General features: G+C 36.7%; 1 protein-coding gene across 4 annotated transcripts in view; it reads right to left on the bottom strand.

Moving 5' to 3' along the window:
- Positions 1-12,113, bottom strand: part of ryr3 (ryanodine receptor 3) — a 115,132-nt gene that overhangs the window by 57,327 nt on the left and 45,692 nt on the right. For all 4 annotated transcript variants that reach the window (XM_077220385.1, XM_077220386.1, XM_077220387.1 and 1 more), the window contains 11 exons: positions 9,181-9,280; positions 8,966-9,059; positions 8,617-8,691; positions 8,008-8,164; positions 7,405-7,569; positions 4,985-5,106; positions 4,618-4,798; positions 4,403-4,538; positions 2,157-2,252; positions 1,743-1,861; positions 611-744 (listed from right to left, as the gene is read on the bottom strand). In XM_077220385.1, the coding sequence (XP_077076500.1) occupies positions 611-744; positions 1,743-1,861; positions 2,157-2,252; positions 4,403-4,538; positions 4,618-4,798; positions 4,985-5,106; positions 7,405-7,569; positions 8,008-8,164; positions 8,617-8,691; positions 8,966-9,059; positions 9,181-9,280 (1,379 nt within the window). The remainder of the gene's footprint in view (positions 1-610; positions 745-1,742; positions 1,862-2,156; positions 2,253-4,402; positions 4,539-4,617; positions 4,799-4,984; positions 5,107-7,404; positions 7,570-8,007; positions 8,165-8,616; positions 8,692-8,965; positions 9,060-9,180; positions 9,281-12,113) is intronic.

Here is a 12,113-nt window from a genome sequence, read left to right as displayed (position 1 = left end):
TTTTTTTACTAAGGAAAAGTCGATTGGGGTCATATAGACCCCTTATTCATAAATCTAAAAAAATTAAAGTAATTTAAATAAAATTTTAATCTTACATTTTAATTTAAATAGAAAATCTGACATTCTCTAAAAACAAGTCTTATTTTCTTATGCAATTTTGCTAATAAAATAAATCTTGTTTAAAGTTTTTGCCATACATTTTTTTAAAGAAATCGATACTTTTATTTAGCAAGCACACATTATTGATCAAAATATTGATCAAAAGTGACATTAAAGCCCTTTACATTGTTACAAATTATTTCTATTACAAATAAATTCATTTTTCCCCCATTCTATTATACAAAGAATCCTGAAAAAAATGTTTCATAGTTTTCACACAAATATTAAGCAGCACACTTGTTTTCAACATTGATGATAATAAGAAATGTTTCCTGAGCAGCAGATCAGGATATTAGAATGATTTTTCAAGTATCATGGGACATTGAAGACTGGAGTATCGGCTGCTGAAAATTCATCTTTAGCATCATAGGAATAAATTAAATGAAATAAATTCTGAATAAGAAACTTATTTGTATTTATGTGTATGGGGGTGGGTGAGTGGTTTGTCTACCTTTGGACATCATTGACCAGACGTGTCTGGAGCAGCAGGTCTCTCTTGGGAAGCAGGTGATCACAGATGAAATTCTGATTGGCTCTCACAGCCACACCATTGCAGACACACAGGGAACAGAGAACATCTAGAATCTGAAAAGGAATGTGGGATACAATTTAACAATGCTGTTGTTTTATTGCTTTAAACACATTTTATACTGCACATTTTCCCTGCGTACAACATTATAGTCTAGTGCTTACATATTCTCAAGTGCATACTTGAGAGGGTTTGCTAGCGTAACATGCTGTGAAGCTCCTAGAATGTTTTTACGAGTTTACATGACCTACATTTTATAAGACAGAGGAATTCTCAAGTCAAGTAGCACAGGTCTAAACCAGCAAAAACACCTGACCCTTGTTAAAATGTCTGGATGTTTGCACCTCTCATTGCACCTTGTGACGTTTAAGCACATTTTTACTCTGCTGTTCAACAACTGGGGTCAGGAAGTTTTTTTTTCTTTTTAAAAGACATTAAAAGGCAGTTATAATGTTACAAAAAAAATCTATTTCAAATAAATGCTTTTCTTTAGAACTTTATATTTATCAAAGAATTCTAACAAAAACTTATCACGGTTTCCACAAAAATATTAAGCAGCGCAACTGTTTTGAACATTGATATAATAAGAAATGTTTCTTGAGCAACAAATCAGCATATTAGAATGATTTCTTGAAGAACCATGTGACACTGAAGACTGGAGTAATGACTGCTAAAAAAAAATCAGCAAAACTGTTGTTGCTGTATCTTTTTGATCAAATACATGCAGCTGTGGTGAGCATAAGACATTTTTTTTTTCGAAAACATTAAAAATCTTGCCATCCACAAACTTTTGACCAGAATTGTATGTCTCCCCATAATATGGAAATGTACAGATTCACACTAAATCTGACGGATTTATCTATGAAACTGCATTTTCAGCTCCTCATGTAATATTTCTACTATTCAGGACTGCAGGTCTTAGTTTCCATCTAAAGACTTAGGATGGTCAGCAACATCCTTTATATTCCATACTCTATTATACATAATCTGTGCATGTGTGTGTGTGTGTGTGTGTGTGTGTGTGTGTGTGTTTGTAGAAATAGCAAATGCTGACCTTGTGGTTGCGCCCATGCTTGTACAGCAGAGAAATAATGGATTTGATGTGAGCCTTTTGGATGATGTTCAGAGATTCTGGACTCTCGATGAGGACACAATGAAGCACCTCTAAAATGCCTGTATAGAATTGCTTTATTAATATTGCATTGCAGTAAACACAAGAAATGATAAAGGCATTACATAATCAGATAGCAGAGAGTTGTATAAGCAAATTAATACAATTGTACACATGATGCTATGAATCCCATGTAATACTTCAGTGACATGAAGCTAAAGGTAAAACCATTGACATATGTGCAGCTGCTGATGGTGGATCACTCTTTTATGCTACGTAAGACAGTCTGGATAATGTATAACCCCTCTATAATCAGTGCTAATGAATGTGTCTAATTTGACATATAGCGGTATTTACCTGATGAGGACTCCAATCGCTCTAGCTTGCTGACTAGCCAATCCAGCTTGCGAGAGAACTGTGTGCAGTTGGTTCTGTTGCCTCGAATCAGAGCGGCTAATGGACAAAAATCAATGGCAATAAGCTCAATGCTACACTGATTTTCCTACATACCTCAAACAAATCCATTTCACTATCCTTCACACAAGGTTTCCCACCTAAATGGTCATATTCTAAAATTAATGCACCTTCCGGTGTGTGTGTGTGTGTGTGTGTGTGTGTGTGTGTGTGTGTGTGTGTGTGTGTGTGTGTGTGTGTGTGTGTGTGTGTGTGTGTGTGTGTGTGTGTGTGTGTGTGTGTGTGTGTGTGTGTGTGTGTGTGTGTGTGTAAAATACTTTTTCTCAGAGCAATCAATCAAACTCAACCCCAGAGCTAAAGGCAGTTTGCTGAGAGATTGTCTAGGCGGTTTTGAAGCCCTAACACCCCGAAAAGAGCTGCTTCATGTGGCAGCAAATGCATCCATATGGAGCCTTTAAAAACTGGCTGTTGTCACTAGCCTAATGTATCACGCTACTGTTCGCCAGACAGACTCAGCACGGCCCCTCTCGAGAGTGACCTCGGCGACTGGAGCAAGCAAAATTTGGAGTGAGCCTCGATGGGGGCTCTGATAAATGCCAAGCCGGTCAAGGTGAACCGAGGAGAGTGTTTACGCTCACTGGATGCTGATGTGATGTTAAAATAAAACAAAAATAATTTGTTAAAGATACTGTTATATAGAGTGCTGCAAGAAAGAGTATCATAACTCCGAAATATATTCCATAAAAATAAGTATTTTTGGACTTCCGGTTTCATAGTCCCAAAGTAAATGGGTGTTTTGAATGAGTTTTTGTTTAAAATGTCTGACCATATTTACTCAATATTCAATATTAATTCTATATTTATATAAAATACATCAGAAATATTGTGATTTAAAAAAAAAAAGATTTTACGTGTCTCGAAAAAGGCAGGAGACTATAAGACTAGAGGTTGTTGGGGACAATATAGAGGTTGTTGGGGTCAATTCCGAGCAGGAATTCTCTAGTCCGCTTTACACTGTTTACACTTGTGCTCTTGAAAACTATTATAAATAAAATTTTCCAATTTGTAAATTTTAAATAAAAAGTCGTCAAAAACTTAGTAGTGATGACCAGTGTTGGTGATAACGAGATACAAATAGTACACGTTATATAATCAGATTACTTTTTTTCAAGTAATGAGTAAAGTAACGCATTATTTTTAAAGTTAAACAAAATATCTGAGTTGCATTTTCAATTAAGTAATGCAGCTAAAAGGCCTTTGCACTTGCAAAAAATATAATTGTAATTAAAAAGCATAACAATATAGCACGCTGAGCATAATGTTATTTTGGTCTGAAAAAGAAAGAAAGAGCCAAAGCCAGCTAAGTTGAGAAAAAGTATGTAATGTAACGCATTGCTTTCCATAATAAGTAACATAATTAGTTACTTTTTTAAGGGGGTAATAAATTACTTTCCATAACAAAAAAATTCATGAAAGTTTTGTTAATTTGTGAAGATTATCTTGACCAAAACTTGCAATGTTGTAATGCAATACTTTTAAAAGTAACTTTCCCCAACACTGGTGGTGACTTGTTTTATTATAGCCTTGTTTTAGCTTTTAACCTCAGCCGATTGTATTTAGGCTTGAAAATAAAAAACTTTTGTGAAGATGATCAAATTCAACTTTTTTTGAAAGTTTGCTTCTTTTTTGCAATAATCCAAAAGTCTATGGAAAAAGAGTTTTTTCCATGGACTTTTGGACTATTGGATTACTTATTTTTATGGAACTTATTTCGGAGTTATGATACTCTTTCTTGCAGCACTCTATATAACAGTATCTTTAACAAATTATTTTTGTTTTATTTTAACATCACATCAGCATCCAGTGAGCCTACAAAAATGTGTAATCCCTGCAGCACTCTATAAATAAAAGTAGTATTAAAATGCTTCAGGATCTACAAAAATATTGAAAAAGTAGCATAAATAAAATGGTCTTCATAGATTTCTGAAGCAATTTTGAAAAATATCTTGAACAAGGTCCTTTTTTTCTCTAACTGTATGTTTACCCTCCATAAATCAGGTTGAGAGTCAACAACAAGGTGATAAAAGAGAATAGAATTGCTATTTAACTGCCTCTAATAACTGTCATGTCTCTCCATCATCACCTTCTTGGAACAGCTGAAGGCTTTGGGCATATGATTGAATTCTTACCCAGAAGCTCATAGAGGAGGTTGAGAATGTCCTTCCATGCCTCTCCGGCCTCCTCGCCAGCTAGCTCCTCAAACTCAGCGGCACTGTTGTATACGTTTAGCCGATCGATGCAGTGTGAGACCAAGGTTAGCATTCCCTAAAATAATCATAATACGTGTCAGCCTGCACATTGTATGATCGTGAATCTAATAAGGGATGTGTGAGTTGTATTCAACCTCCTCTTTAAAGAGATCTTGGCGCTTAATGAGAGATCGAAGCTGCCTCTGTTTCTCCTCATGTTCCAGCTCAGAGTCTGGCTGTTGGAAGTACACAATGAGGTCGTTGAGGGTCTGCAGCACTTCACACACAGGCAGAGTCACCTCTGTAGCCTTTTCTCCATTCAAACCATCCAGACCCCTAAGACCAGGATAATAAAATTATCAGTATTATTTAAATTATTATTTCATATTTTGTAATATTTTAATATTAAAACATTAGGAATTTAATAACTAATCTCATGGTACATGGCACTCAGTAATGAGAGGGGGAACTTTTCTATTGTACTATTTGAGCATTTGAGCTCTGTGAGTTAGAGTCTTGTACCTGATGAACTGAGTGAAGAGGTGGGTGGTATTACGAATGATGCGAGCCGCCCTGGACTCCTCGTGCTGGCAGAGCTGCAGAGTCAGCCCGTCATCCATATGGCCCTCAAGAGACAGGACAGCCTGTACACATCGTAAATGTACATTAGCATTGACTGAAAAGTAAAACAGCTGACGAACCAGTTCAGATATACAAGGTTCAAAAGTTTTGCATTTTTTTAATTTAAAGGGTTAGTTCACCGAAAAACGAAAATTCTGTCATCATTTACTCACCCTCATGTTCTCTCAAGATGTTCATCTTCGGAGCACAAATGAAGATATTTTAATCATGAAATCTAAGGGAGATCTCTGTCCTTCCATTGACAGTCTACATAACTACTAATTTGACGCTTCAAAAAGTTCATAAACAGATCATAAAACTGATCCATATGAATTGAGATATTTAGTCTGTATTTTCTGAAGAGATGTAACGGAGGCCAGCTAGTAGTCGCTGTGCGACAGACACTAGGGGCTGCAGTCTTTAGCCTCCTTGTTAAAGCATCTGACTCTCACGCCAGAGACCCGGGTTCGAGGCCCACACAGAACGGGGCGAGTAGGACCCAGGTGGACATAATCGCTTTATATGACATTGATTGAATTTAGGCTTTCACACATCAGTTGTGGTAAACGTGGTTGATGTGTGAGAACCAATGAGGTTCATTCTCGTGTGTTACACAGCACGTTTGAGCTTCCACAAGAACCAATGAGGTTTGTTCTCGCCCAATACGGTTGAGCTTCTGTTTATGTTTGCTGATCAAAGTTTATATTTGAATAAAAGCCTAAATTTAAACTGTTTTCTGTTCTCAACTGTGTCTATTGGAAAGGTTCTAAAGGTTTGGAACGACATGAGGGAGAGTAGATGATGACAAAATTTTCTTCTTTTTTTTTTTATTTTTCAAATGATATTATATATATATTTTCAGCATAACAATATGAATTTTAAAATTTCAAAGAGTGTATTAGTATTTGTAATTTTTGCTTAATAATGAACATCTGACCATCTGTACCAAGAAATAGTGCAGAATCTGAAATATTGCTAATTTATTTTAAGCTCCAATTTTGTTCATTTTCAGGTTTAAATTTAATTCTGAATCCCAGATTTTAAATGTGGCCTCAGAGTTTTGTAAAACACACTAGCTACATCAGATTATGTCGGTCACCCTGCTCTGGCCATTATAAATCCTGCATCGATGCATTACCAGTTTTGCTATAATGTAACACCATGTCCTAACTTCACGCGATGCAGCGACACGCGATAAAATGTATTTTAATTTCCATGTTAATCAGAGTTTTTGTCCTAATCAGCCGCAACGGCGACACACGACGATTCTATTTTAGAAACGTTTCCTATTTCTGCGACGTCGCGTAGAACAGACAGTATGATAATCTCAGGTAGGCTACTGTTTATGTGCTTTATTTAATGTTAAAAGCATCTGTGTGAGTTTGAATATCATTTTGTGTGTCTTTTATAGCCGTACTGAAAGCAACAATTCACCTCAGATCTTCAAAATAAATAAAAGTTATATAAAATAAATAAAAGGTTCAAACTGTCAACACATTGTTAACAGACAAGTGTATTCTATGACAACGATTGTTTCAGTAACTCCGTATGTATTTTAAAAGGGTTAAAATGGTGTAATATTCATGAATTTGATTATGTACTTATCCATTTCGTTGAGAGTGCCGCCCGTGCGCTCTTCAGATTGGCTGAGATTTTTGATAGACTACATCGCGTCCCATAGTCATGAAGCCACTTTTTGATGTCAACATTAGTGCTTAGATTCAGGCCACTTACTGTAGTAATTTCAGTGGCCATTACAAATCTATGGTCTATGAAATCTATTCAACTTGGCACCTCCTCCTCACAGGAAAGTCAGAGTCTATCCAGCAGACTTCATAAGCTAAAAAAAATCAATATTGGTTTATTATTGTCAAAGTGAAAATCCAATCAAGTGTCACCAAAGTTACAACTTTGGCTGCCTGGACTATGCGTAAAGGTGGCATGCTTTTTCTGGCCTTTAGCCCAGAGTTAAACTGCATACCAGAAGCCTGGAAAGATGTGCAGTCCATGTGAACGTGTAATCCTGACCAGTCCGCAAAAACACACTGTCACCATGCCTACCTTATTATCACATTTGAACCATGGCCTCGTATATCCTACACTCTTCACAGAAGCCACTGCGATTAAGCTTGAGCCAACATTAGACCATCCTGTGAGCCCCATAATCTTTAATGGGATCATTACTTACGGCACATGATGTCATAAAAGATGTGTGTGTGTCATTCAAAGTCGTTGTAGTGATGTACGTGTGACCTGGAGAGGGAGCTCGGTGATAGTTTCAGCCTCTTAGGACAAAAAAGCACAAGAACGCAATCTCTCACCCTTCTCTTCAGTGGTCCCAGGCGAGAAGATTTTGCATCAGGCGCTTGGTAGGACAGCCACAGGCCCGTGGACACGTGCATGATGAAGCAGAACGAATCACCATATTTGATCTCTGCAACCCCCATACCATCAATATCACGCTTTGGGCCAGAGTCAATCTTTTCCTGCGAAGAGAAAGAAAAATTGCACAAGTCCTGCCATTACTGTGCCAACTCATTTTCATGTGGTCTTGTGTAAGCTTTATTGATATAAAATAGACAGTAGGGCAGCTTTTTTTTTTATCTCTCTGCTTGTTGCAGCAGAGCAAGGCTAATGAAACACCAATATACAGTAATAATGCACTGAGGATTAGTAATTGGGAAACAGATTTAGCAATTACAGAGTCTGAGCACTGACTAGCAGGGCTACAATCTAATAAAGCCAGTTTGTTCAATAGCTGAAGCTGTCTAGCTCTGAAAGTCATTGATTCGTCTCATCTATTTAATTTTCTATTAAATAATGAGGAATATTAGTGGCTCAGTTGACTACATTTGTGGCATAAAGTTGAATAGCACAGACAAAAATTGAAAGCTAAAATCAGGGTTAAAATATATGGTTCAAACCTTGCTTGCCCGGAAACAGAAGGCAGTTGCAGTGGTGTCAGACTTCATTCTGTCTATCAGTATCAGGCCATGATCCTCTGTCTGGCCCAGGTAGTGACCGGTGGAGAGATGGCGCAGGCGGAAGGGTTGACCCCATCTGATGTGGCTCCCACTCCAGCTATAATTCAAGAAAAAAGACTCCTCTGTGAGTATGCATCTTTTCATATTCAAATATGAAACGCTAACAATTTTAATGCTTTAATCAATCCATAGAACTTTGCAGAAGATTAGGAAACCTTTCAATTTTCTAAGTTATGGATTACATGCACTGCTCACTGACCTGACTTTGAACTACCCTTTTGGGCATAATTGGAAAAGACAGAGAAGGAGAAAGCAGTCTGGGGCATAAAACATTTACTTCAAGCTTTAGTTCAAGCTTTACTTCATGCAGCTTCGACCCAAAGGATTTGTGTGTGTGTGTGTGTGTGTGTGTGTGTGTGTGTGTGTGTGTGTGTGTGTGTGTGTGTGTGTGTGTGTGTGTGTGTGTGTGTGTGTGTGTGTGTGTGTGTGTGTGTGTGTGTGTGTGTGTGTGTCTCACAAGCAGGTAAGAAAGTGTGTATTTGATTTTACCTTATCCGAAGAGGCTCCAATCTCCATAAAGACCTGGCCTTGGACCCTCCTTTACCAGTCTCATAGTTCACAACTCTACAGGAAATAAAGAGATTAGTGGACATATTTTCTCAGATCGATGGATGGATATTTTCTATTTTGCCAATTTCTGAAATTGTCTATATGTTTTTTTAGATAGACAATAGATAGATAGACAGACAGAACAATCTAAAGACAGATAGATAGATAGATAGATATATAGATAGATAGATAGATAGATAGATAGATAGATAGATAGATAGATAGATAGATAGATAGATAGATAGATAGATAGATAGATAGATAGATAGATAGATAGACAGATAGATACCTCTGTTGTGCTTCACTTTGTTCAGATCCTGGTATAGTGAGACTCTCGTCATGCCCATGGAACAAGCGCATCACTTGCCCACCCAGAAGAAATCCTACAGAGACAAGGGAACAGAGAGACAATTCCTAACATCAACTGTGCTTTAACAACTAGTAAAGGTAGACAAAAGTAATAGATTTTGATTTTTGAAAGCACACAGCAATAACTTAACTCACCCACTGCCACGTTGCTTCTAGAGCAGGTAGGCTGAACATTCCACAGTGTTTGCATGAAAGAAGCATCCACTTGAATACTTCCATTGGAGATGGAGAGGTGCTGCAAAAGAGAGAAAGAGACAAGTGTGCATGTTTGTGCTTGCAGAATCGGAAAAAAATAGAAAGGAAGTGAGAGGAAGGGAGACAGAGAGAAAGAGATATAGCGAAAGGGAACAGGAAAAGAGATACTACCATGTGGCCTTGATGCTGCCAGCCTGTCTGTGTTGTCAGCATCTGAGTTACAAATCTGTTTTTAAAAGATAACCGTCTAGAAAAATACAAACAGGACTGCCTTTTCCAGAACATAAGATCTCTGCATGAGCAGTTCCCCAACCCCTTCCAAGGGACTTAGAGGCTGTTTTAGTTATTTCATAGCTGGAACAAAAACAATGCAACTGACCTGATCAAAAATGGGAGCAGTGCCTGAATTATAATAATGACTTTCAGAGGTGAAATATTTCTGAGGAATTTTAAAAGGTCTCATGTAATATGTATACTTGTTAAAACTTACTTTATTTTTAACAAGACAATTATGTTTTTGATACATTTTAATCTGGTTTTAGATCAAGTCATAGAACAGAATCAGCTCTTCTTAGAGTAGATAATGACAATTTATTGAAAACTGACTATGGTAGCAGTGTTGTTTTGCTGGATCTTAGCACAGCATTTGACACGATTGACCATTCTATCCATGAACATCTAGGCAGCATGTGGGCATCCAAGGAACTGCCCTAAGTTAGTTTGCCTCTGATCTTCAAAATAGAATCTTTTCTGTTAAAATTGGAAATTTCTCATCATCTATAGCTTCTATTACCTGTGGGGTCCCTTAAGGTTTCATTTTTGGACCAATGTCATTACATATGCTTCCTCTTGGTTCTATTTATAAAAAATATAGTATTTCATCTCATTTTCATGCTGATGACACCCAGATGTATTTGTCTGTAAAATGCTGGATGAATAATAACTTTTTCCTGTTAAATGAGAAAGAGGCAGAAATTATTATATTTAGGCCTAGTAGCTGTGCAAATAATATAGCAACGAGTCTAGGTCCTCTATCATTCAATCTGCATACTTACATCAATAAAACAGGGTTTATTTTTGATACAGAGTTAAAGCTTTACAAACAAATCAATTCAGTTTTCAACTGCAAAATATTGCTAAACTTAAATCTGTCTTAACTTCCAGTAATCTGGAGAAAGTAATCCATGCTTTTTTTTCTTTGTCTTTATTACAGCAATGCTTTGTACGTGTATGTCAGTCCTCGCTGTCACGTCTTCAGCGAGTAAAAAATGCGGCAAGGTTGTTGACAAACACAAGAAAGAGGGATCATATATACCCTATTCTGGCCTCTTTACACTGGCTACCAGTTCATGATTTTAGGATAAAACAACACAAATAAATTACATTTTAAAAACTATTAAAATAATTAAAAATAGAAAAGAATTTTAATTAAAATAATATTTCACAATATTACTGTTTTACTGTATTTCTGATCAAATAAATGCAGCCTTGATGAGCATAAGAGATTTATTTCAAGAACATTTTAAAAATCTTACCAACCCCAGACCATTGCCCACTTGTAAACGATAGTGTATTTCATAAGAGACCACCAATTTTCTTTTCTTTTTTTGACATTCTTTTTGGGGATAAAACTTTTATTTGGGGTTTTACATCCTCCAAAATAATTTGCATTCTGCAGGTCAGATATAAATATAATCTAATAAGCCTGAAAGAGGACAAATTGGGGTAAAACCTCTTTCTCTCTCTCAGTGCATCCATTCTCCTCCAGTACATCTAGGGGAACTCAGTCCTCTGTCGGCAGGCTGAGCACTTCACCATGACAACTTACTTGATTAAAACTGATTGGCTCCCTCTGCATGAAAGATGTATATTAACTGTCAGCTTACCAGACACAAATTAAATTATAATGAGATATTATAGAAGAACTTTTTCTTCCGCTTTTTTTACTACAGACTATCAGTCTATGTACTACATTGCTTAAAGTTACAATTGCATTGCTTAAAGTTAAAAGTTTATCTGGGAATTTTTAAACAATGACTCTGGGTCCCAGTCCATTAAAGAATAGATCACTCAAAATTGATATGTTTGTAAGGACAACATTTTTTTTTTATAACGTTAAAAATGAACACACCATTTTTTAAAGAGGGCCTATTATGCTTTTTTACATTTTACAATTTCTTTAGAGTGTAATGTTGCCCTTTGACCATGAAAAAGGTCTGTAAAGTTACAAAGCACAAAATTAGGGATTATTCTCTATATCAGTAGGTAAGCACTGTGTCCGAACTCCCTGAAACGCCTCGATTGTAGTCTTGAGTTTTCTTCCGGGAATGGACGTCACAATATTTCTCATTTAAATAATTCCCGCCCAAACCACAAGCAGAATAAAGGGGGTGAGGCTTGATTGAGTTGAACACCGGAAAACGCGGTTATGCTAAGGGGCGTGACATTTCCAAAACACGCTTGAAGAGGTTGACCAATCACAACACACTGGTACAGCCGACTAATCAGAGCACATTGCGCTTTTTAGGAAGGAGGGGCTTCGTATTACTAAACAGAGCTTTACTGACAGACTGGGATGAGAGGTGCTGCAACAATGTAAAATATGTAAAAAATTATGAGTCTTTTGAACATTCAAGCATGAAAACCTATTTTAGTAGACCCCAAAAAACAAAATCAATACATTGTAAAATGGCATAATTTGGCCTCTTTAATTATTTATGAGATAAAAAATTTCAGTCTGTTGCTCACACAAAGCTATCATGACTTCAGAAGACTTGGAAAACACTGCATGAGTTGGATGGACTATTTATGTTGTGTTTTACTGGGGCTTGAAAGATATGGTCACTATGACTTGGTGTTGTATGGAAAGAGCT

This window comes from Siphateles boraxobius, unplaced genomic scaffold (assembly GCF_051911475.1).
Source record: "Siphateles boraxobius isolate OS27281-9 unplaced genomic scaffold, OSU_SipBor_1 8, whole genome shotgun sequence".
NCBI classification, from domain to species: Eukaryota; Metazoa; Chordata; class Actinopteri; order Cypriniformes; family Leuciscidae; genus Siphateles; species Siphateles boraxobius.
This window is presented reverse-complemented; position numbering and strand designations above follow the sequence as displayed.